Below are 26,710 nucleotides of genomic sequence, written 5' to 3'. Positions count from 1 at the left end.
CTCCTCTTACTTTCTCAATCCTTTCCAAAGATCCTTTAGCCTGTAATATTTATCTCCCAATCATGGCCAGCTTGTATCCAGATCTCTGTAATGGCTACTATATCATACCCTTGAAGCTGATTTTGTGCTCTTAACGCATTTGTTTTATTTCTTACACTACGTGCATTGCACATTGCTATACAGGCATTTTTCAGCTCTCCTGCTTTTTTTTTGAACAGGTATTTTATTATTATGGCCCCACCACTTACACCGCCCATGTTGAAATCGGGCAATCAGGGAAGTCTTGCCAATTGCACAAACCAATTTCTATTCCCATTGCTGTTAATCACAAAGTTGCTGCTTACAGCGAGTTAAGTGCACCATCTATTTTGTGTAGAAGTGTCCAGTGAGTAGTTCGCACCTGGTTAAGGTGCAATTAACTATTATATTTCTTGGTTATGTATCCACACGGGAAATTCAGCTGAAGGGAAGCAAGGCAAAGTTAACTGATCTCTGGACAGCAGCAGTATGGATGCGCAAGTGAGGAGTTTGTAATTCTTTGTCATGTCCCCTCTGTGCGAGAATCGCGCAGTACATTACACGGTATACACTGCACCAGAGAAAAGTATGAGCGGGTCTGAAATGGAGATGTAAAATTCCAGTGAGAGGAGGAGGAGAAACAATGTCACTCTTTAATGCCAAGTACTGTATTAGTTTAGCCTGACTGAAAATTGCTCATTCATTGTGTATAACTGGCACACCCAGGTGATAATCTGCACAGGTGTTACACTAACCTGATACCAGTTTGTAGCGGGATCTTGATAGTTATGCTATCAATCTGTTGTTCAGAGCTTTTAATCAGTTAGACAATAATGGATGATGTGTGCACTGCATGTTTCCCAATCTGAATTTAGGTTGCATGAGAGAAAGTCATCAAACTTGGATGACATCAGTTTCAGCTTTCTCTTAATTTTGCAAGTACATTAAATCCAGATCCACATCTGAAGTCAATAAAAAACCCCACAAAAGTGGACCGTTTGTGCAGTTCCCGTCTTATCGATACATTACAAAACATTATATTATCGACATGTACTTAATTGAGCTCAACTGCCCTTTATGAACACCTAGCATCATAATACAGTCAATGTCCAATTAGATCACTGTTAGCTACCATACACAGCCTTGTAATTACTTTTTAATTACTAGCAGCACTATTGCAGAAAAAGTTTTTTAATTCACATCTCAGCACTAATGATCAGCTAATATTCTCACAAATCTGATCCCAAGATAGAAGAATCACTAACAATTTACAGAAATAACCCTTTCACTGCAAATACATGTCACTCGCCATATAGAACAACAAATCAAAGACTCTTACAGTACAGGAGGCCATTCGGCCAGTCGTGCCTGGGCCCGCTGTGCCTATACTGGCTCTTTGAAAGAGCAGTCATGCTGAGACCCACATCCCTCTTTTTGTCTTTAACCCTGTAAGCTCCTCGTCCTCAAGTACCTGTTCAACTCCCTTTTAAAATTATTTATGGAATCAGCTTCCACCATCTTTTCAGGGAGAGCGTTTCAGATCCCAACATTCGTATTTCCCCTGTCGACCTTTTGCCAACGGTTTTAAACCTCTGGTTATTGACCCACTCACCACAAGGAATAAATTTTCTTTATCTACTCTATCAAAACCTCTCACCATTTTGAAAACCTCTATTAGGCCATATCTTAACATTCTCTGTTCCGAGAACAGTCCTAACTTTTCCAATCTCTCCTCATAACTTAAGTCCCTCATTCCTGGTAACATCCTAGTAAATGTCCTCTGTACCTTTGCTTCAGCCTTTACATCGTTCCTGAAGTGCGGTGCCCACAATGTGATTGGAGTTTAAAGGAGATACAAGGCACTGCAAACTAGGTTGTAAAAACATATTTTTTTTACAAAGACAATTTTTGTTTGCAACAAAATTGGATTGGTCTGTTAGGAACTTTTAATAGTACCTTTCTGTTGTGCAATTTCTCAGATGCCTTTTAGTGTCATGGAACATTTTGTGCAATGGTTTCCTACTATGGATTTTTTGACTTAACATTTCAACAATCTACCAAAATACATGCTGTGCAGTTTATACAGACGGTAAAAAGTTGTAATTACACTGGAAATAGAAAGAAATGTACTTGGCCAAAAAAGTTGATGGATCCACACAATAAAAGAAAGCATCTTCCACAACCTCAGGAAGAACTTGCCTTTATATAGCGCCTTTCATGACCATCGGATGTCCAAAGCCCTTCACAACCAATGAAGTACTGTTGCAGTGTAGTCACTGTTGTAATGCAGTAAATGTGGCAGCAAATTTGTGCAACGGTGCCACAAACAGCAATGTGATAATGGCCAGATCATCTGGGGTTTTTTCCCCCAAAGTGATGTTGGTTGAGGAATAAATATTGGTCAGGACACCTGAGAGAACTCCCATGCTCTTCTTTGAAATAGTGCCATGGGAGCTTCAACATTTATCTGGGAGAGCAGATGGGGCCTCGGTTTAACATCTCATCTAAAAGATGGCACCTCTGACAGTCTTTATAGCAGCACTCAACAACAACTTGTATTTATATAGCGCCTTTAATGTAGTAAAATGTCCCAAGGTGCTTCACAGGAGTGTTATAAGACAATTGGACATCGCGCCACATAAGGAGAAATTAGAACAGATTACCAAAAGCTTGGTCAAGGAGCTTCATAAAGGAGGAAAGAGCAGTAGAGAGGCAGAGAGGTTTAGGGAGGGAATGTCAGAGCTTAGGGCCCAGGCAGCTCAAGGCATGGCAACCAAATGTTGAGCGATTAAAAGCAGGGATGCTCAAGAGTGCAGAATTAGAGGAGCACAGATATCTCGGGGGTGGAGGAGATTACAGAGATAAGGAGGGCTGAGGCCATGGAGGGATTTAAAAACAAGGATGTGGATTTTAAAATCGAGGTGAGGCTTAACCGGGAGTCAATGTGGGTCAGCGAGCAGAGCGGTGAAGGGTGAACGAGACTTGGTGCGAGTTAGGACACAGGCTGCCAAATTTTGGATCGCCTTTAGTTTACGCAGGGAGGACAGCCAGGAGTGAGTTGCAGTAATCAAGTCTACAGGTAACAAAGGCATGGATGAGGGCTTCAGCAGAGGATGAGCTGAGGCAAGGGTGGAGACGAGCGATGTTATGGAGGTGGAAACAGGCAGTGCATTATGGCGCGGATATGTGGTCGGAAGCTCATTCGGGGTCAAGTATGACACCAAGATTGCAAACAGTCTGGTTCAGCCTCAGACAGAAGTTGGGGAGCGGGATGGAGTTGGTGACTAGGGAACACAGTTTGTGGCAGGGTCTGAAGACATTTGGAGAAAATGTCTGCTCATCCAGTACTGAATGTCAGACATGCAGTCTGACAATTGAGAGACAGCGGAGGGGTCAAGAGAAGTGATGGTGAGGTAGAGCTGGGTGTCATCAGCGTACATGTGGAAACTGATTTGTGTTTTCAGATGATGTCGCCGAGGACCAGCATATAGATGAGAAATAGGAGGGGCCAAGGATAGATCCTTGGGGGACACCAGAGGTAACGATGCGGGGGGGGGGGGGGGGGGGGAAGAGAAGCCGTTGCAGGTGATTCTCTGACTACGATGAGAGGGATAAGAATGGAACCAGGCGAGTGCAGTCCCACCCAGCTGGACCATGGTGGAGAGGCGTTGGAGGAGGATGGTGTTCTCAATCATGTCAAAGGCTGCAGACAGGTCGAGAAGGATGAGGAGGGATAGTTTGCCCTTTGTCACAGTCACAAAGGATGCCATCTGTGACGTTTCAGTAATGTGGCAGGGACGGAAAACTGATTGGAGGGATTCAAACAGAAAGATGGGCATGGATTTGGGAGGTGATAACACGTTTAAGGACTTTGGAGAGAAAAGGGAGGTTAGAGATAGGGCTGTAGTTTGCAAGGACAGGGGGTGATGATGGCAGATTTTCAGGAGGGGGGCACAGTACCCGAGGAGAGGTGCAAACTAGTGAGTAAGGACAGCTATTTCTACCGAAATAAACAGAGAGCTTAAGACACAACAACTGGCAACTTTGAAATTGATGTTCTGCAATTAGTTAACTCACTAGTTCGCACCTCACTAAGGTGCATTGAATGCAAGAGCAAACATAAGTAAATAGCACCTCATTAATGTTACAGTTTGAACTAACCACTGACTACAGTTAACATCAAGCTAGTTACAAGTGCACCTCCTCACGTGAGTTCGGGGCCCAGAAGAGGCGAGGGCCCAGGGGCAGCACGGGTCAGCCCACACTGCGATATGTGTGCGCACTGGGTCCGTGCAGCAGAGCTGGTCTCCAGTCGTCTTGGGTAATCCTTGCCAGTGGACCAAGACCTAGCTCTGTCAAGCCCATGTGGTGTGCAACAGTCACCAAACGTTAAAAAAATCCACGCAGAGACATCTTCCACCCTTCAATATGTAGTTTGGGACCTGGTATGTCAGGTTCTTCATTGAAACACCTTTGAACTCATCCCTTTTTGGTGTGGAAGCAAGTCACCCTCGATACAAGGGACCGTCTAAGAAGAAGAAACCTGAGGAGAGAGAACTGTTAACAAAGTTAGCTAACATGGGAGTCAGAAAAGGAAGTTGAGTGGTCAGCAGGTAAGTGGGAATAAGGTCGAGGGAGCAGGAAGTGGGTCTGATAGACAAGGTGAGCATGGAGATGTCTTGAGGGGAGATCAGAGAGAAACTGGAGAAAGATGCAAATTCAGGGCTAGGGCAAAGGGAAACCTTAGAGGAAGTTTGACCTGGTGGACTAGGGGAAGAAAGGGAAGTGGCTGATGCAGCTGATCGGATGGTCGCAATCTTAGAGACAAAGAAGTCTATGACTGAGTTCCTCACACTTGTTGGAGGTGAGGGTGGAGGAGACAGGGGAAAGCAGTAGAGAATAGTAACTGGGGTTTATCTTTGCATTCATAATGATCCTGGAATAGTGGGCAGTTTTGGCAGACATGGGCAGGACCTGATAATGCATTATGTGGTCCAGCCAGATCTGGTGGTGAATGGCTCAACCGGTTGTCCACCAAATCCATTCCAAGTCTGCATCCCTTGGACTTAATAGAATGAAGATGAGGACCGTACCAGGGAAAGGGCCATGGTGAAAGAGAGTAATGGTATTAATAGGGACTGGGGAATCAATGGTGGCAGTGACGCTGTAGTTGAGCAGATCAGTAGCTGAAGAAATGTCGGGATGAATGGAGAGCCAAAGACGGGACAGTTGGGAATTTGTAGATGAAGTTGTAAGAGAGTTGGGAGTTTTTTCCAGGGGCTAACACAGAAGGATGTAGGGTTTGGGGGGAGGGAGATGTGGGTGGAGAGCGATACAAGGAAGTAGTCAGTGATGGCCGCATCTGCGATTGACACGATGGGAGTACAGAGGCCACGAGAGATGGCAAGATCGAGGGGGTGGCCATGAATATGGGTTGGGGAGTTTAGATGGAGGGAGAGATTAAGGGAGGATAGGAGGGTAGTGAACTCAGAGGAGCAAGAGCATGATGAATTGAGATGGAGATTGAAATCATCAAGGATGAAAAGTTGCTTGGTAGAGACTGAGGTAGGCCTTTAAATCAATGATAAGTGAAGATTTGGGTCCTTAATAGGGAGACAACAGGTACGAGGAACCTCACATGCGCTACACGGCGAGCTGTGCAACTTGCCATAACATGTGTGGGTGCCTTGTCACTGTCCTCCTGGCCACAGTTTAGGGTACGGTGTGTGTTGGCATACCATACCGCGTCAAACAGTGGCCCATCAAGTGGAAGCGTGGAGTTTCAGCCTCGCTGAATCTAATCATGTTAGGCACCAAACCTATATATGAGCATATATTTTCATATTCGGCCTCCAGATAATGCCTTCCTGCAAGCATCATCACGAGGTCTCAGAGAATCTTCATCAACTGTACAATGGATATCTGCTGTATGTATGTGGGCAGAACTCCCACAGGAAATTTTGTGACATGCCAACCATCTTCAAGTTGCAGTCCCTCAAGTCCAATGACACTTACCAGGCTTACTCATCACCAACTGCTTAATGTGTGTGGTTTTGGCAACAAGATGTGTCCACCATACCTCGGGCGCCTATTATCAGCAAGGGCAGACATCAACGACGAGGTCCAACACTGCCTCCAGTGCGCCAGCGCAGCCTTCGGCCGCCTGAGGAAGAGAGTGTTCAAAGGTCAGGACCTCAAATCTGCCACCAAGCTCATGGTCTACAGGGCTGTAGTGATACCTGCCCTCCTGTGTGGCTCAGAGACGTGGACTATATACAGTAGACACCTCAAATTGCTGGAGAAATACCACCAACGATGTCTCCAGAAGATCCTGCCAATCTCCTGGAAGGACAGATGCACCAACTTTAGCGTCCTCGATCAGGCCAACATCCCCAGCATCGAAGCACTACCACACTCAACCAGTTCCATTGGGCAGGCCACATTGTTCGCATGCCTGATACAAGACTCCCAAAGCAAGCGTTCTACTGGGCACTCCTACACAGCAAGTGCTCCCCAGTTGGGCAGAGGAAACGTTTCAAGGACACCCTCAAAGCCTCCTTGATAAAATGCAACATCCCACCGACACCTGGGAATCCCTGGCCAAAGACCGCCCTGAGTGGAGGAAGAGCATCCGGGAGGATGCTGAGCATCTCGAGTCTCATAGCCGAGAGCATGCAGAAACCAACGCAGGCAGCGGAAGGAGCGTGCGACAAACCAGTCCCACCCACCCTTTCCTTCAACGACGGTCTGTCCCACCTGTGACAGAGACTGTAATTCCTGTATTGGACTGTTCTGTCACCTAAGAACTCACTTTGAGAGTGGAAGCAAGTCTTCTCGATTTCGAGGGACTGCCTGTGATGATGATGATGATGGCTTCTTGTCTAGACTACTCAGTGATAAGTCCATCTTCTTTTTCTGCAATCATTTTCTTTTTGTAGCAAACCCACCTCACAGCTTGGCCCTGGGATCTCGCACATGAGCCAGAGGAAGCCCTTCACACTGAAGTGTGGAGATCACTTCTTTTCATTGAACTGGTTCATTAAAGCCTTTTTAGATTGCAGCAAACTCTAGGTTTTCCAACCTTCATACTATGGTAAATTGATTCAAACATCAACTCATTATGTTGTTCTCTCCACACACAAAATATGTCCTCACTGGTTTGTTGTCCCAGAAGAAACCTTTTGGACAATGATTAATGACATACTTTAGCCAATGGAAACATTATTTATGATTTTTTTTTGTGTATTTACATGTCCACGTGGATGAATGTAAACTATTGATACTGTTTCATCTTCCCAATGACACTTTTGGCCTCGCAACATACATCATAATCGGTGCTCTACGATCCTTCAGCCGTGGAATATTGCCTCCACTGTAATTTTCCCTTGCAATCCTTCCCCAAACAATTTCCCCATTGTGATGGCATAGGAACCAACACCTGGTGTATCAATACTAATTATTCAGTGTCCAAATATTGTCATTTGACACCAACTTGCATTAATTCCGATTGATCTGCCTCTTGTTAATCCCCATGCATTTCTCACCAGCACATTTCATCTACAAGCGAAGTGCGCAAAGTGCAAAATGCATGGACAACATAACCCCATTGCTCTCAACTAATTATTCAAAAGGTTTTGCAGACAATGAGTCAACTTAAGTAGGTCACAGTATGAAATAGATAGGGATTAACAGCCTGCAGATCAATGGCAATTAGATGTCTATCAGATTAAGAACATCAGGCATTGGTACAAATCAGACAGCAACTGTGAAGAGAGAAGCATAGGGTTAACGTTTCAAGCCGATGACATTTTGCCAGAACTGATGAAAGGCCAGCGACCTGTTACCCCTACGTTTCTCTCCCCACAAATGCTGCTGATCTGCTGAGTGTTTTCAGTATTTTCTACTCCAAATCGGTGGGATTTTACTTGAGTGGCAATATCAGGCCGTATAGTTGTACAACCCATTTGTTAACACTAGGTGAGAGCGTTAAATCTGAAACTGTTGATTGTGCTACTTAAATATCAAGGAGACTGTAAAATGCCATTACAACAAGAGCTGTCAATCAAAATCATGGGCTTTTATAGGCATACGGGGGAGGGGAGATAGTCCAGATCCCAATACTATCAAAACATTACATTTACAGACCACTGATTCTTGCTGTAACTGAGTCCTAGCAGCAGTTGATGGCAGAAAGCAAGTTCCACAACACTAATATATAGCGCATTGTTAGCGAGTCTTTGGACTTCAGGTCCGGCCCCATACAAGTGAAATTATCAACCCCAAAGTGAACAATGCTTTTACTTCATCTACACAACACACTGGGAGGAGATCCATTCTTACATTAATCAAGCACACCCCTGTCATTCAGACTGAGGAATTCAGCACAGACTAAAATAAGATAAAAATTAGCATGGTTTTGTTTAGGTTTAAATCCATTCCAGACGCTCTGCATCAGCCTGTACCAAAACCAATACTGCTGCTGTGAGTGTCCGCTCTACTCAGCATTTCATCAGCAAATTTGCATTATACTACTTACTATTTTAATTTTGTCCGAAGGTGTAATACTATCTGTCTTGCCACTTGAGCTCTCAAAAGACATTTTTTGCAGACTATGAGAATTTTTCATTGTTGTAATCCCAGGCCCTGTGTTGCTATTGTTGGATGAAAAGTTGGCTTTGTACTCAGGATGTTGCACCATAGGCCTCACTGTTGCCGTGGTCACAGATTTTTTGGAGCAGAGTTCATCCATACTCTCAGCCTCTTTGAAAAATTTTTCATATTTGTCCAGGTAAGAAGGCCTCTCTGGAAGCAAATAATAATGGGTGCTGCTAACCTTCTTTCCATCTTTTACTATTGGCAGGATGCAAGGTCCCTTTGTGTTGTCCTTTCCTTGTGCTTGAATAACTTTGGGTGAGGCATATTTTGGGTCAGAGGCAAAGCTTTGGGTGGTGGGCATCAACTTGCTGGGAGATGTTGAGAGGTATGAACCTACAGTTAATGTTGCCATTGAAGATGCAGTTGTCCTTTGTTGGGGAGAACTGACAGGAATTGCCATAGGACTTGGAGTTCTTGAGGATGGCTGGGACAATGGATCCCTGGGAGGAATTTGTGGCGGCTTATCCTCCTCACCTCCAGATGCAGGCGACATCTCGCCAGACCATCGGCCTATCTCATTTTTCCTTAAAGGTCGAGGAGGAATGGGAATTCGTGGTGGGATCTGAGGTCGATCATCTGAAATAGTTGGAGATACACTTGCTGACAAGCAGGTGGGACTTGGAGTAGAGGCTGGAGTTGAAATAACAGGGACATGAAGTCTTTTCATGCATTCTTGTTGAAGTTCCTCAAATATCTCAGCTGACTGAGAGAAGCTGGTCTGTTTCAACTGCCTAGGCGGTAGAAACAAATTATCCTCCACTCTGAGTTTTCCTTTGCCATCGGTGTCATGCACAAATGCATAATTAGTTTTTCCTGCTTCTTTAGTTCTTGGCAATTGAACAGTCCCATATTTTGATACTTCACTTATTAACCCAGAATCTAGACTGTTAATGGAAGAGACTTCAAAATCATCTTCATCCTGAGCAACATCATCATAGGCTGGAGGCGGAGGCAGGGGTTTGGAATCCCAATCAACAATAGGAACAGGGTGCAGAGGCCTGGGCAAAGTTCTGGTTGGACTCTGGGGTGGTGTTCTGTCCAGTAGCGAATACGAATCCAATACTAGCTTGGCCAGTGTAGGAATAGCGTTCTCCAGCACTGGGGATGGAGTCTGACTTGTCTGTTCATCTCCAAAGTCAATCAGAGCCACCTCATTACTTGTATGACCTGAAGATTTATTCCAGTCTGATTGCTTCTCACCTAACTTTGTGGCGAAAACACGAGCAGCAGGTTTGTTGAGCTTTAAAGACTTTATTGGGCCCTGTTTCTTCAGACTGAGCTTCTTTAGAGGTAAAGAGACTGCAGCTTCCTCCTCAATCACAGGGTCATAGACAGGCTCTGAAATATATGCAAGAACAGAATTATTCATCTCAGAATTCAGAAATTAAATGATTTTAAAAAGGTCACTACAGTGCATTCCTTTTGAGTATTTACCCTGCCATTATTGTATGTAATGTATTTGTTATGAATATGCACTTGAGCAGAATTCATCATGATCTATTATGTAGGCATGAATGCTTTCCTTTACCATCGAAATTTACAACACAGAAGGAGGCCGTGCAGCCCATCCCGTCTATGCCAGCACTTTGCTGGTGCAGTCCAAAACTATTCCACTGTCCTGCTCTCTTCCCATAGCCCTGCATCTTCCTCGGCTTCAAATATTAATCAAATTTTCTCTTAAAAGATGCAACAGTCTCTGCCTCAATCACTTCCTTTGGCAAAGCATCCATGCTCCAACAACCTTTTGCATGGAGACTTTTTTGCTACAATTTAAAATTGATACTCATCACATACTCCACAAAATAGTCCTTCCCTATTCACTATCCTTCCTAATTTTATAAACCTCCATGAAATCTTTTAGTCAGTTCTGCTTCAGTGGAAATAGTCCCAGTATCTCAAGTCTCTCCTCATAATTATAGTTTCCCATTCCAAAACTTGAGGTCATCCAAAACTCAGCAGCCCATGTCCTTTAACTTGCACCAAGTCATGATCACCCATCACCCCTGTGCTTTCTGACCTACCAGTTATAATATTTTTCAGCCTCACAACCTGACAAGATGTCTGCACTCCTCAAATTCTGTCCTCTTGAACATCCCTCATTATAACTGCTCAACCATCGGTGGCCGTGCCTTCAGCTGTTTGGGCCCTAAGCTCTGGAACTCCCTCTCTAAACCAATCCGCCTCGCTACCTCTCTTTCCTCCTTTAAGACGCTCCTTAAAACCTACCTCTTTAACCAAGCTTTTGGTCATCTGCCTTAATTTCGTGGCTCGGTGTTAAATTTATCTGTTTTGTCTTGTAACTCTGCTGTGAAGCGCCTTGGGATGTGTTACGACATTAAAAGCGCTATATAAATAAAAGTTATTATTCCTGGTGATGCTACGTTGTATATTCTCTGGGGCTGTAATGGCCTTTCTGTAATGGCGTGCCCAAAATTGCAAACCACAGTGGTCTAACAATGCTTAGGACAGATTTTTAAAATTACTTTTATGTTCCTATACTCTATGTTCCTTATTTATAAAACCCAAAATGCTGTTAGTTTTTTTTTGTCTTTATCTACCTGTACTTGCATTCTCAATGAATTATTGATTTGAAACCCTAGCTCTCTGTTTATCCACAGCCTCTAGCATCGTTCCATTGAGCATGTATTCCCATCGCTTGTCTGGCCATCCCATTCACCAGCCTATGTCTTCCTGAACTTAAATCAACAAATTCCCATTGTATATCCTCTATTAACACCACAATCTGATGCACTGTGATTCAGTGATGTGCAGAACTCTGAGGCACAGTGCTGGAGAAGTTGCAGGACAATATCCATGTGGCACCTGAAGTGTTGTTGCCATAAATGTATTGATTTAATGGCCTTATATCTGCATTGTTATTTTTATTTTTGAAAAGAACTAATATCTTTGCGCTTTTATGCCCTCAGAATGTCCCACAGTGCTTCACAGCCAAATCATTAGTTTTGAACTGTAGTCACAATTATTATGTACGCAAACATAGCAACCAATTCATAGTATTCAACATGGCCACACAAACAAGTGACCACGTAATTTTTTTTTTTGGTCGTGATGGTTGAGGGATAAATATTGGCCAAGACATTGGGAGAATTCTCCTGCTGCTCTTCGAATAGCGCCATGGGATCTTTTACATCCACTTAAAACAGGCAGGAGTCTTTACATTAACTTCTCATCTGAAAGACAGTACTGTACCTCTAACAATACAGCACTCCCGCAGTGCTGTACTGAAATGTCTGCCTAGCTTGTATACTCAAGTCCTGAAGTGCAGCTTGAAGCCACAATCTTCTGACCCAAAGGCAACAATGCTACCAGTAAGCCAAGTTGACATTTAACATTTTTAAATGAAGTTTCACTTTTTTTTTAAAAAAGTATTGCGGCCACATTTTTGGAAACAAACTTTCAGCCGAGTGAAATGGCTTTACTAATTTTCAGCATTCAGTGAGACAATCTTTCAATGATTGTTGCAGTATTCTGATGAGAAACCACTGTGTGAATGAACATAAATGAAGTCATTAACTTCATGGCAGGATCTTATGGGTTAACATCACTGAATAATAAAATAAAATGCTTGCCCTAATGTCCATGAAATTGCTATAAAGACGAATAGTATAGGTAGCATTTAGCTTCCAAACTTTATTCTGTTAATGGGCATGCCAAGATCGGCTCTGGTAGTGACAGAGGTAGTGCAGTTTACAGGTTAAATCTGCACTTAACACACAACAGTAAAATATGCTATGAATCATGTGGGACCTCAGTTCATTTAAATTCTACTTTTCAGCTAGTAGACATCAACTGCCAGCTAATAAAGATCAATATCAGGTTAGGTACTGCAGCACCGAAAATAGAACAGATTAAATGACTAATGTAGTGTAGTTTACCATGTCTGTATTGGCTGTTAAAAGATAAGCGGATGAATGAATTTATTCACTGCAATATTGCTCTTTTATATCCAGCTAAACGGCTGAAATAGTCAGAAGCTGCTGGCATCAGGGCCAGGAAATACAACAAGAATGACACAAAATGTATATCTAGGTAGTAGATTGTTTAATTCAGATAGAACAAATGAATATAAAGAAAAATATATCAAATTAAAACAATTATAATTTCAGTACACCCCTTTAAATATTAAGCTCTATTAAAAGCAAAAGGATTTAAAAAAAAAAAATCAAATTGGGGAATAAGCTGAAAAACTCGAGTTTTCTCTCTTATAGCAAAGTCAAACACTTGATGAGTCAATGTCTTTCTCGTCTTCCCTGGTCTGTGCCTTGAAGCAAACATCAAACACTGCCAGGCTGTCAATGGTATGCTAGAAAAATAGACTGTAATGGTTGTCATTGTAGACTGCAGTGTCAGTAAATAGTATGTGATGTGAACGGAGAGATACTGTGAGTGACTGCCAGTTAAGCGGTCAGTAAATTGAGTTATTTTTCTCAAAAGATACAAGAAAACACACACACTCATAAAGCATGCAGGAAATGACAAAGTGATGGTTAGTAAAACTGGAAAAAACGGAAAACCTGCACAGAAATTTCCTACAATTGAGACACTGAGGTTCACGTACAATTTGGAATTATAAATTCACAACAGGAACACAGAAATGGATTGAAAACCTAACTTTTCAATACTGGAGGTGATAACACTGAGCTTAACTTGGTTAGCTAGAGAAAATATAGTAGATTTCATATGTAGAAATAAACAGAAAGAAGTTACTGTTTTTCTTTGCTTACTGACGCATTTCTGATTTTTACCTGGTTCGAACAGCTACTATTCTGCACTGTAAGCCGCCTTTCACTCTACCAATCAAGAATGTCCAAAGACTAACCAAAGCCCCTTTGTGAAAAGTGATGTAACCAATTGTTGGAAACTTGATTCCATCAATGGATTATGTACTTCATCACGGACAGTTATAGTGGAACTGACATTATGTTGTGAAAAGACTGATTTTTGGTGTTGTAACATAAAATATACTCCTACCATAGACAATGAGAGTGTATATTACATTTGGACAAGCATGACAGTATCAAATACTCCAAGGTCAGGAATAGCAGATTTCGATAGAGATGCATCCCTTATCTTCTTCCAATTTCAGAAGAACACGCCATTTCTGAGTAAGACTGCCAAATTAGAGACAGTTTTATGTTGTGAGCCTCTATCCAATGGGTTAAACCTCCGCAAACTCATTTCAATTAGGACCCTTGCAGCTAGCAGATAGATGAGGCTTTGATCTCAACAGTTCAGGCGGAATTTTAACTTAGATTGTTGAGGTGAAATGCCAGTGTCTAACCCATTGGCCCACACAACCCCATAAATTTTTATATTATAGAAAGGGTTGCATTTATATAGCACCTTTCACGACCATCGGACATCCCAAAGTGCTTTACAGCCAGTGTAGAACTGTTTTTTGAAGTGCAGTTACTGTTGTAATGTAGGAAACCTCTGCAGTCAATGTGTGTACAGCAAACACCCACAAACAGCAATGTGATAGTGAGAAAATGACCAGATAATCTGTTTTAGTGATCTTGATTGAAAGATAAATATTGGCCAGAACACTAGAGATCACCCCCCTTGCTCTTCTTCAAAATAGTGCCATGGGATCTTTTACGTCCACCTGAGAGAGTAGACGGAGCCTCGGTTTAACGGCTCATCTGAATGTATATAACATATTTTATATGTTAATTGTGTGTTCAGTGTTGTTCACTAGGTCTCTTGCTGGTTTGTTTCATGGCTGTAGCAAGTCTGAGAAAAATGTCTCAGTTTTTCTTAAATTGGCCTCAGGTTTTTTTTTTAAACCTCTCCTAGAGCTGGATGCTCTCTCCCGCTCTTCTCTCTGTATGTTCGAATAATTGTAGCAAAGAAAGAGATTGAATTTATATTTAAGGAGTTAGATGAAGTCCTTAATACTAGGGGGATCAAGGGGTATGGCGAGAAAGCAGGAATGGGGTACTGAGGTTGCATGTTCAGCCATGAACTCATTGAATGGCGGTGCAGGCTAGAAGGGCCGAATGGCCTACTCCTGCACCTATTTTCTATGTTTCTATATTCGGCCTTTCACATCCTCAGGATGCCCCACAACATTTCATAGCCAATGAATTACTTTTGAAGTGTAGGCAAATGGGGCAGCGAATGTGTGCACAACACGGTTACAAAAACAGGAAATGACATAAATGGCTAGTTAATCTGTTTTGGTGGTGTTAGTAGTTATGTTGGTCAGGGCAAAAAAAAAATCATTACTCTTCTTCAAATAGTGTTCTACTTTTCTTGTGTCGAACTGAACAGGCAGACGGGACCTCGGATGAACATTTCATTCGAAAGAAAGCACATCTGGCAAATGCAGCATTCCCTGCAATGGTGTGTCGGTGTAAATTATGTCCTCAAGTCTTGGAGTGGGGTGCGAAGTCACCACCCCGACTCAGAGGTAAGAATGGTACCACTGAGCAAAGCTGGCACAAGTAATATATTATAAGGAAAAAGCACGCTTATGTCAGTAACTGTAATATTCTTGTATTATATTTGTAATTCGTGACTTCAGGTTGCTCCCAGTGGTAGAACTGAAACTAACAGTACTGCACACAATTGTTATATAGCTTAAAACTGCCCTCGCCAGATACAATTTAAGTTTGGAAAGTCAAAATCCATAATTGTACTGATCAGCATTTTCCAGTTACAGGGGACACAGTACAAAAATTTCACACACTATGCATTATAGAAATACTTGTGTAAAAAATATCTGACCATGACAGCAGGTAAGAATGAGAGATTCATGGGCAAAACAGAAAGGAGAAACATATGCTGGGATTTAACAACATTGTTTTATCTCAACAAGGCCGTAATATGCTTCATGATGCAGAACTCGTGGAACTAGTTTGTCAGCAGTGACTGCCAACGAATTTCTAAAGCTCTTTGGCAGTTGAAATTGAATATTAATTAAATATGGGAGAGTGGACATGAAAGGAAATTTCTGCTTCACTAATCTCTGTCTATACAAGTGTTCCATTAAGTTCCTCTCATTTACAACACAACGCAATGGCCAGACTGTGTTCAAGTGTGAGTTAATGGTAAATGAGCTCAACAGCATTCACTGTTCAACACACAGAGTGTCTCAATCTCAGTTCTGTGCAGATCCCCCATCACACAGCAAACCATGCCTCCAGAGTGATGGTACATCACATAATACCTTTGAGAAGAGGGGCTAAAATGGAACAGAGTGGGCAGGAACATCTTTTAAACTGGAGAAAACGCCGTAACTTACTCTTGCCAAAGATGGTCGGCTGAGGGGGGCGTGGAGGAGGCTCCTCTGCAAATGTTAAAAGAGAGAGACAGCATAGGAAGAAAAGTCCAAAGTCATTAGCACAATCACACCAATAGACAAGGTGCGTAGCTCACATCATTTAATCCTTAAAGACCATCTGGCGGACATTTATTGAAAAAGAATTGGCAGTAACCTGCACAGTGTGATGCTTTTCCACAATAGATCCCTAATTCAGGGACTACAAATTCAGATTTCAATTGCAACTGTATTTTTACCTTTATTAAAACTAGTTTGTCCCAACTGGATGCCAGTTTTTGGCCAAGATATCCTATACACACTGCTCAGCAGTGGAGCTCTCCCCCTGGAGCAGAAATACATGTCCCGCCAGTCACAGAGATACATGACCCAGACCCCTTTGGCTGTATGGTCTAAAGATATACACACACGGCAGGTAGTAAAAGACAGATGAATAGATTCTAAATATATTCAAAAGGGAGTTAGATGAAGTCCTTACTACTCGGGGGATCAAGGGGTATGGCGAGAAAGCTGGAAGGGAGTACTGAAGTTTCATGTTCAGCCATGAACTCATTGAATGGCGGTGCAGGCTAGAAGGGCTGAATGGCCTGCTCCTGCTCCTATTTTCTATGTTTCTATCAGTAAAGCAACAGGCAAGAACCACCCCTTGCACCTCACAACTCTATTTACTAGTGAGTGCCAAGATAGTTCACATCCACACCCACCAATTATTCGTGAGTTTAGTCATCTTATAGGGGGCCCAGGAGAGGCGTGAATTCGGGGCCCAGGGGTAGCACAGGCCAGCCCACACTGCGATATGTGTGCACACTAGGTCCATGCAACAAAGCTGGTCTCCAGTCAACTTGGTTAATCCTTGCCACTGGACCAAGACCAAGCTCTGTCAAGCCCGTGTGGTGGCTGGTGTGCAACGGTCACCCCACGTTAAAAAGATCCAAGCACAGACATCTTCCACCCTCCAACATGTAGTTCAGGACCTGGAATATTAGGTCCTTCATTGAAACACCTGTGAATGCATCCCTTTTTGGCATGGAAGCAAGTCATCCTCATTTCAAGACCACAAAGAGTGAAACCTTGTGTGAACAAATGATCTCACGTGAGTGAGAATGGAAGCCTAACCTCCTCTACATTACCTGTCCATGCAGCAGTGCTGGTATTGTTGATTACGGAGAAATTCAGTGTGTCACTAATTAAAGGCGCTGTGACATCCATTTAATGGTCACCACTTCAGTACTCATAAACTACATTAGGTGTAATCAGTCATAGTTTTCTCCAAGTTAGGTGCACATTTAAGGGTTAATGATTGTGTTTTACTCAAAGAGCAAAAAAAAAATCCAACTTAGAGATATTTAAATAAGGCACAATAACTTAAGAAAATATCCATCGAATAATTTTATATTTCAATACCTGTACCTATCTTTGTAAAAATATACAGAACATATAATGCAAATGCGCCCCTAGTGGCAATAAAAGTATTCAGAAATATTGTTAGTGCACAAATTACTTTTTGATGGTTAATAAATGAATAATTTCTACATAATTATTCATTTTTAAAGTAGAATGACAGTATAGAAATAGTACTTTCATTGGGCTCAATTTTCCCCGAGCCCGTTTTCTGGCATATTGCCAGAGTTGTGCCGCTTAATTAGGTAAATAAATGAGCCAGAAAAAAATCTCTGAAGTTTCCTCAAAGTTTGAGCTGTAATCTGCAGCCGCGCAGCGTGACCAGTCGCCTCGAGGTGGGGGGGGGGGGTGGAGCCTGTGGTCTGCGCTGGAAAAAGGAGTTGGGCCTTCTGCGCATGCGCGGGGAGAAAAAACTGACGTTCTTGACGGCGCTGAAATGGCCGCACATGCGCAGTAGAGCTCAGAGAAAGGCGAATGGCAAGCAGTGTTGGCTTGTGGATGGCAGCCATGAGGTGGCAACAGGGAATGAACAGTCAGCATCAAGCCACAGGACTCATTTTAGGTCCTTCAAGACTGCTCAGTGGTAGTAAGTAAAACCGCCACCTAGTTTGGAGACTGGGCTTAAAGGACTCAAGTCAGAGTAAGGTAAAATGAATAGGGAGCATAATTATGACAGAAAGCAGGCATGACAAGAATTTCAATTACAGGAAATAAGTCTGACAGTTTAGTGTAAGAGAGAGGGAGAAGATGAGATGGAATAGAACAAATTTGAGAGGAATGGCATCACGATTACAATACCAGGCAACTGATGTATCTCTGAAGAGACTGAACTCATAACTATTACCCAATACCATCAAAAGATCAGTGATGCCAACCTAACGCAGCAACTGAAGTATTTCCTTGTAGTCTAAAGAGTTTCACTGCAAATGGAAGCAACAGTGATGTCCTACTATGCAAGAACAATTCTACTGTCTGTAAACTCTCCATTTTACTAGGGGTTGTACTTTGAGCTAACTCCCTCCCCCGCCAAGCCTCTCCAGTCCCGAGTGCAGTGCCTTCCCGGTCTGTGGCCCCCCCCCCCCCCGCCCGCCGAGAGTGTGCCTGCCGGTCAGTTTGCTCTCTCCCTCCCGTCGAGCCTCTCCGGTCCCGAGTGCAGTGCCTTCCCGGTCTGTGGCCCCTGAGTGCGGTGCCTGTCGGCCGGTCAGTTTGCTCTCTCCCTCCCGTCGAGCCTCTCCGGTCCCGAGTGCAGTGCCTTACCGGTCTGTGGCCCCCGAGTGCGGTGCCTGTCGGCCGGTCAGTTTGCTCTCTCCCCCGCCAAGCCTCTCCAGTCCCCGAATGAGTGCCGGTCCTGGTCCGCTTCACTTCCCGCCCCTAACCCAGGCCGAACGGCCTCCGATGTACTTACCTGCGCCGATTGTTTAACTCTCCCCGAGGGTTTTCTCGAGAGGCCTCATACGCTGGCCTAAGTAGAAATGGAGTAACTATCAGCTGGCCAAAGTTGCCTAAATGGCCAGAATTGGCGCAGGTGGCTGGTAACGCCCCCTTTTGAGGGAAAAAAAACTTAGCTAAAAAAAAAAGGTAACTAATTGAGTTACACAGGTGTAAATTAATTGGGGAAACTGGGGATTTTTAAGTTAGGCCAGAAAAAGCAGCCTACTCCAAAAAAACGAGCCCATAATAAGTACTATTACTTCCCCATTTAGTTCAGTAAACAAGATCCAGTATCACCTCCATTATGGTTTTCTAAACTCGTGAAGAGAGTCACTAAACTGATGTCAAGCATAATCCTATTAGTGAGCAACTCCAGCTATTCTTCTTCATGTTGGCAGTTTCTTACACTATGGGTCTTGGCTCTTCAACCCAGGTTTCTCAATATATATATATATTTATATATATAAAAAGTATCCTTTCTGATCCGATAGGATATCAAAGCTTTAAAACCCCAGTACCATTTGAGCAAACAGATAGGATTGTCATTTTACAGTGTACACTCAACAGGCTCTCGAAGTGTGTGGTCACTAATGCACAAGGATGGTATGACAAAAAGGTCTGAACTGAAGGGCAGGATAGAGCCTTTGCACTTTTTAATGTAACATCTGCAATATTGCATATATTACAGCTGTATCCCTAAATATTCTCTAGGAATGCAGTACTGACCTAAGGATCAGATTGGTAAATTTTCATTATGTACATTAGTGTAAATTGATGTTCGTATTTATTAAGACACAAGTGCCTCTGTAGATTGAAGCATTGAACATGTAACAAAGCCAGATAAAGCAGAGAAAATAAAATTTGCATAAAGCATGAGATTGGGATTCTACTTGTAGTTCTTACTTTTTGATCTTCCTGGTAGCTGGGTTGGCCTGGTCGGCTTCGTATCTAGTCCAAGGACATCTGGAGGATCCATGGGATTGCCCAGATACAACCTGTGAGAAGACAAACCAGCCACCATAAAATGTGGACAAGTAATAACACCTGGGGAATTATAACAGCTTAGCATTGAGTTACAGTGCAACAATCACCAATTAGGTTAGAAGCATGGCTCCAGATGTTAGGAGTATACTTGTTCTGTTTTTAGTTGTATAGTCTGGGCCTTGACAAGGATAGCCAGTATCAATGTTATCCCCAGGTAGATGAAGTAAGCAACTTATAATTTCAGTATTAATAAGCAACTGCTGTGAGGCTTTCACGGTATTTATCTAGTCATGGCATGTATGGTATAAGTGCAGCTGATCGCAGACTGCTGCTGCTGCAAAAAAGCAGTGGTCACTACGATAAAGTGTATCTACAACTTAATCCACAGAGGAGCATAGTGCATGGTGCAAAATAGGAACATAGGAATGTCCAGGACTGAAAAAGACCATTGTAGTTCAACTGGCTGATCCCAGTGTCTAGGAAATAGGATATCCAGCAATACCTCTCATTATAGAGCTGGGGTTTATACCATTTTCATTTTTTTTAAAACTGAAATTAAGAAAACTGTACTTAAAAGTTTGAGCCGAAGTAGGTCTAGATCTGGCTCTTCCAGCAGCTAAGCTAATCAATAATACCGATATTCTGCTAGACAGGGAAGGGTGGATGATGTTTCTGTGTAGTCATGCGATCAGAAAAGACAAAGACATCATGGAACTGTTCTCTTGGGTCGTAAACAGCAGTGTATTCAGTCAGCTTCATTCAATCAGTCCATGCAGGTTTACCACTTGGACATGCATGTAAAATATTAACTCCTAAAATCTGAAGAAAGCACTAACTTTACAAGAGGAACTCTAGAAAAACAACTCAAAAAGCATAAATAGACCAAAGTTGACCAACAATCCTCAATTATCCACAGTATAAAAGTCCAATTTTTGAATATAGTCAATCACTTTCTATTCTAATATGTAATCCAGTCCCGCTCTGCCACACGCAATTAATCCGAGATCAGTAATGTCATCACTGCATTTCATCCCAGCCCCATACACAGTAGAACTCAGTCATCTCACTAACCTGTTAATCATGTCAGCAAATCAAAATATAAGATAGTTGCCTCGATAGATTTTAATATTTTGCAATTTAATTTCGAAGTATAATAATGGTAGGTGTAAAGTTGGTTAATGACTAGTAACAAGATAAAATATTTTGATAAATTTATATTTTATCTGTAAGGGAGTGGGGCACTACAATCAGCCTCTGAATATGGGGAGGGCGGGGAATTCAACAAGACAATTTCTCCTTCTGATCATTAATAAAGCTGGAAGCAGCGTGTGTGTATGTGTGGCAACAGAATGTGACTTGGTTATTAAATGCCCATGGTCAAGTTGCTTGTATGAACTTGGACAGTGAGTTTCCACATGAATAGTTGTAGGCAAAATACCAGATGCTGCCAGCACCATAACTCAGCATTAGTCACTGCCTTAGAGAGAAATGATGCACTGGGAGGCAGAACAGAGGAACAAGTGTGTAGCAGTATAAATGCAAGTTGTTGTTGTTGTTGTTGTAGTAAAGGCAAAAATGGAGGTGAGCAACTTAATGCTGAAATATGGATTGTGCAAAACAATACAATTAAACTCCCAAATATGGAGCCTGTTTTCATACGTTTAAAGAAACAGCCCTTCTCCATAGAAATTAAAGTGGAAGTGAAAGTGTGGCTTTTAAGTATACATACATTGAAACGGGTCTACAGTTCAGTGGAGCAAGGCATGTTCCAGCATATATGCAAACTCCTACGTACTCATCTATTTTGTCAGGAAAGCCCCAGCAGCGCTCAAGTTTGGTGTCTCCGTGCCCCGTGTGAATAAAGCTGTTCTTGAGCGGATGGCTGATGTCATGGGCTGAAAGGCCTGCGACGGATGTCACTGTGTTTCGTGGGAACTGTCCCACCTTCAGTGTGCGCTTGTTCTGACCTCTCCACCAAAAATTTTCAGCCCTGCAAAAAGGGAGGTAAAATGCTTATTAAAATTCTAAGACCCTGATACGATGACTATTTAGGCAGACAGCGGACAGCCTATTTTGTTAGTCGTCTTATGTTTATGAAAATTCAATCTAATTAGCATATATGTTAATATGTTGTAGTTGTTAGCAATGGCAAATACACTCTCTCCAAGTTTCAACGGTGGGAAGAGTATATTTGTGTTTACGTATGCCAAAATTAGTGGCCATTAGTACTTAATTGCTATGTTCTTTTTACTGTAAGATAATATACCCTCCAAACTTCACGCTGATTATGGGTTTTGAGGTATTGATAAATCTGGAAATATTTGTGTTACGAGTGCACTCCTCACACTCCAACAGGAAAATTAAATGTGGCTTACAAATTGTTGTAATAAAAACAAAAATGTCATTAAAATTCTACTCTCCCTGAATAAGAGATACCAGGTTTGATTTCCAGTCTATGCAGTTGTTTGGTAGAGTTGGGTGCTGAAATTGACAGGGTGTTTCTCTGCTCATGGCAGCTTCCTAAAGTGCTTCTAATGGGTTTAGGTCCATAAAATCAAGTGACCCATGCCACAGAGCTGTATTTGACTACAAGAAGTTCCAATAGGAGCAGTCCTTCTCACATCTAAAGCAGTGAAGTAAACAGGGAAGAGGAGCAGGGAGAAAATTGGATAAAGAGGTTAAGGTACCAAAAGAGTGGGTGCAGGGCACACAAGATGTCAAATTTGAGAGAGTATGGTCTTAGGAGACGGAAGGGAAAGCGGAACGAGGTACAAAAATGCAAATTGGCATTTCTTCAGGACATGGAACATGCTTGTTGGATTCAGTGCCTATGAAAGGCAATTTACTGCAGCAGGGGTTTGTGCAGGGTGGGAGGGAGCCCGAAAAAGTCAGGAACACAGAGGTCCTGCCGAATTTAATGGCAGGACCTCATTATCATTTTTTAATCCATTTCCCGACCAGCAGCCCGCCAGTTGGGAAAACCAGCGGTAGAAAGCCGCATGGTCGGTCCCCAGCAACCAGGAAACATCGCGGATGGGTGGGTGGAGTCGGACCGGCAATCGGGAGGGAGGAGGTCCTGGAGACATCACGTTTGGGGGGGCAGCCCATCGCGGCAGGGGATTTGCTTGATCCGTGCAGGAGCAATCTTGCTTCTCTTGGCTCACAAGCAGTGCCCTTAAAAAAGCACTTACTTGCTAGATCAGGCTGCTCCTAACTCCCGACCCACAGCCTTTTAATTCAAATGGCTGCCAAAATCTAAGGAATGGTGCCTCCTTAACATATGATCACCGACCCGCCTCTCCAGAGTGGGTTACTCGGATGCCCCCAAACCCGCCGCGGTTAAACAAGAGGTAGGTGCGTTCGTGGCGGATTGGGATTGGGATCGGGATCGGGACCCTCTCCCACCCATCGTGGGATTTAAAATTTCCCCCAATGTCATACACTATCCAGCTCACAATATTGTTTCTCTATAATCACAATAATCTAGCATACATAGCTCTATCTCTACATAATGTAAAGTCAGTAACAGTAATCGATAACCAACTCCAACATAGCTGATCGAAGAAAACCTTTGCATCCTATAGCATCTAAATTTTCATGCAGTGATGTCACCGCGATAGAGATTTGCTTTGTTTTGAATGTTAAAATTATAGACTTGTAAAATTCCTTCATGGGGAGTTTGTGTCTGACCTGTATGATCATTTTAAATTGATTACTGATGGCTGGGATCAGTCAATCCAGATAGAATACACACATTACATATACCAGGACTCCCACTATTCATGTCTGTTCTCTCCACAGATGCTGACAGACCTGCTATATATTTCCAGTTTATTCTGTTTTTGATCCATGGCTCATAGCTATGTAAATAGAGTGACTTTCACTTCTGTTTTGTCTCTAATCTCTTTAATTACATTCGAAGAAACCGGGAATGGCCACAAATAGGATATGGGTTGTGGAAGCTTTCTCACCTTATTGTTCAGCACCCAAGTGGGTTGGTTGAAACAGTCTGTTTGATCTGACAATTAATCAGTTATGGAATAGAAGACCAACAGACAGCCTTTCACACTATCGCGGTGCAGAAAGATGTAACTGTTCAAAAACTGGATTCCCAGCCTGTGCGACAAAGCAATTGTTTGGGATTGTTAATCCATGAAGGCGTGTGAGCTTCTTGCAGTAGATATTTCAACTAGAATGTCTGGTGTTTTTTTTTTAATGTTTTATTCGTTGCCAATCTTTCCAATTCTTTGTCAGATCAACTTGTCAGATCATAAACACCAAAGGTCACCTTGCGCACATCAAGGATCACTCTCCACCAATGATTTTGCTCTTAGCCAAAAGGCCTAGAGCCAAGGCTGCACCATTCCTGGAAGTACTGCAATACCAGGTTCGTGCCATGGGGGTGGACGGGTCAAGCCCCCCACCCACCTCCTATTTCCAAAAAGCTTAGGAGAACCACCTTCCTGATCCAGGGAGAACCACTTTCTGGTCATGGTTACTCCCCTGTCAGGTCAGGTACGCATGATCTTAGCCAAAAGGCCGAGAAGCAATGTCTGGTGTTGCTGGTGACTAACAGCTCCATGCACAGAACCTTCCTGACAGAGAGATAAATACTGGAGCTTTTTCCTAGTTCACTCGCTCCCTTTTCACTGTTCTGACACATTGGTGAAGGCAAGCAGAAGACTGCATGAGTTTGCCTTTTGCACATGTAAGCATTTTATCAAGAACACAATTTACTTAAATGCATGAGAATAATTTGAGGATTCTGGAACAGATTTATATAAGTTATGAAGTCCTGTGATTTATCAATCTGCTGTTGTTTGATTCTTGCTCCTGCTATAATTATTTCTTAATAAATCTGATTCATAGTTTTAGCCTGTCACAGTGTTATTTTTCTGTCAGTCAACAACAATTTGCATTTAAATAGCACTTTTAATATAAAGCGATTTCCTGAGGTTCTTTACAAATAAGTGTAAGTAAATTCTGATGCTGAGCCAGGGAGGGAGAGATTGGTCATCAGGAATAATCTTTAATATGTCTGCAAGTTTCTAAAAGTGGCGAGAGAGATGGGATAGTTTAGGAAAGGGCATACCAAAGACTAGGACCAAGGCAGCTGTAAAGGAAATCCATATTATTTTCACTGTGTACTTCATCGGTAAATGGAATTATTTTTCACTGAGGGCACATTAATTCTGAGATTACTTCTCGCATAAGTTCACATGTTGGTTCATAGCGAGCATGAACTTGTCTGTTAAAGTGGCCCTTTGCATTGTGCACAAGATAAGGTATCTGGAGGACACCCAAACCATAATAACCGCATGCAGTGTTTATACTTTAGGACATTTCAGGTCAGGAGTTTCATATGCCGTGGATGGAAGTAAACCCACATTATTTGCCAAAATTAAAACTGCCTGACATCTAAAGTTATGGCAACATTTAAGACTCTCAAGATACCAGATTATGGTAGACACCTATAAAGATTGAGTGATACAGGTATTAAGTTGCCAATTTCATTAATCCACAGTGAATTTACCACAGTATAAGTAATATTCAGGATGGAGAAAAAAAATGGCACGTAAACGATTGCCCTCTCTCACATTTCTCTGGAGGACTAAAGCTGTTACAAGGATCAGACATCTGGTATTTTAATCTAGACAGGCAATGTGGAATGTTACTTTAAGGAGGCTTTTCACTGTTTGAGCGAAGGGAAGAGCCCAGAAGAATTGCATCTCATTTTCATCTCAATGAAGTAATGCACAACACATTTTTTTCTTGACAAATTAGCGAATCATAATACAACTGTTCTCACAACAATTTACAAGACCAACAATGCCCTTTCAGTGTGAAACTTTAGATTTTTTTATTTTGAGGTCATCCTTGGAAAGAGTTGGAATGCTGTAAATAGCCCTATACCAACAAAATGCTGAATGCCATGTACAAGCCCAGAGTTCAAATACAAGACTGCACTCATTCAATGTTCTTTGTATTAGGGCCACTAGATGGAGCACTTTGTAGGACAGAAGGAGATAAAGCTGAAAGCAACAGTTCTACTCCACGGAAGAATTACTTCTGCTTGCTAATTGTTAAGTTGCATTAGCTCTGAAAAAGCCTGTTAACTCTGCGTGCCACCATCTTGGCTAAAGCATAGGAATCTAACATTGGGTGTAGTAAAGAGGAAGAGACCGGGGTCAAAGGCACAAAGTTGTCATGCAAAATTTAAGGGATACAAGCTTCTGCTGACACTGATAATTCCTTGCTGGGTGCAGATAATTCAGAAAGTATTCAATCATTTTTCATATAATGGAGAAATCAAATATCAATTTGACAACATGCATGCTAGTAATAAGAAATAGGAGCAGGAGTAGGCCACCTGGCCCCTCGAGCCTGCTCCGCCATTTAATAAGATCATGGCCGATCTGATCATGGATTCAGCTCCACTTCCCTGCCCACTCCCCATAACCCTTTACTCCCTTATCACTCAAATATCTGTCTATCTCCACCTTAAATATATTCAATGACCCAGCCTCCACAGCTCTTTGGGGCAGAGAATTCCATAGATTTACAACCCTCAGAGAAGAAATTCCTCCTCATCTCAGTTTTAAATGGGTGGCCCCTTATTCTGAGACTATGTCCCCTGGTTTTAGTTTCCCCTATGAGTGGAAATATCCTCTCTGCATCCACCTTGTCGAGCCCCCTCATTATCTTATATGTTTCGATAAGATCACTTCTCATTCTTCTGAACTCCAATGTGTATAGGCCCAACCTACTCAAACTATCTTCGGAAGTCAACCCCCTCATCTCCGGAATCAACCTAGTGAACCTTCTCTGAACAGCCTCCAATGCAAGTATATCCTTCCTTAAATATGGAGTCCAAAACTGTACGCAGTACTCCAGGTGTGGCCTCACCAATATCCTGTA

General features: G+C 42.5%; 1 protein-coding gene and 1 pseudogene across 6 annotated transcripts in view; both read right to left on the bottom strand.

The window, feature by feature from the left end:
• tnk2b (tyrosine kinase, non-receptor, 2b) overlaps positions 1-26,710 on the bottom strand; it is a 232,674-nt gene that overhangs the window by 6,610 nt on the left and 199,354 nt on the right. For 4 of the 6 annotated variants that reach the window (XM_070883932.1, XM_070883929.1, XM_070883930.1 and 1 more), the window contains exons 10-13: positions 21,588-21,782; positions 19,712-19,803; positions 15,866-15,985; positions 8,555-10,011 (exon numbers count right to left, since the gene is read on the bottom strand). In XM_070883932.1, the coding sequence (XP_070740033.1) occupies positions 8,555-10,011; positions 15,866-15,985; positions 19,712-19,803; positions 21,588-21,782 (1,864 nt within the window). The remainder of the gene's footprint in view (positions 1-8,554; positions 10,012-15,865; positions 15,986-19,711; positions 19,804-21,587; positions 21,783-26,710) is intronic. The other 2 variants (XM_070883931.1, XM_070883934.1) reach the window with 2 other exon arrangements.
• LOC139266337 (U2 spliceosomal RNA) lies at positions 24,143-24,343 on the bottom strand (annotated as a pseudogene).

This window comes from Pristiophorus japonicus, chromosome 6 (assembly GCF_044704955.1).
Source record: "Pristiophorus japonicus isolate sPriJap1 chromosome 6, sPriJap1.hap1, whole genome shotgun sequence".
NCBI classification, from domain to species: domain Eukaryota; kingdom Metazoa; phylum Chordata; class Chondrichthyes; family Pristiophoridae; genus Pristiophorus; species Pristiophorus japonicus.
This window is presented reverse-complemented; position numbering and strand designations above follow the sequence as displayed.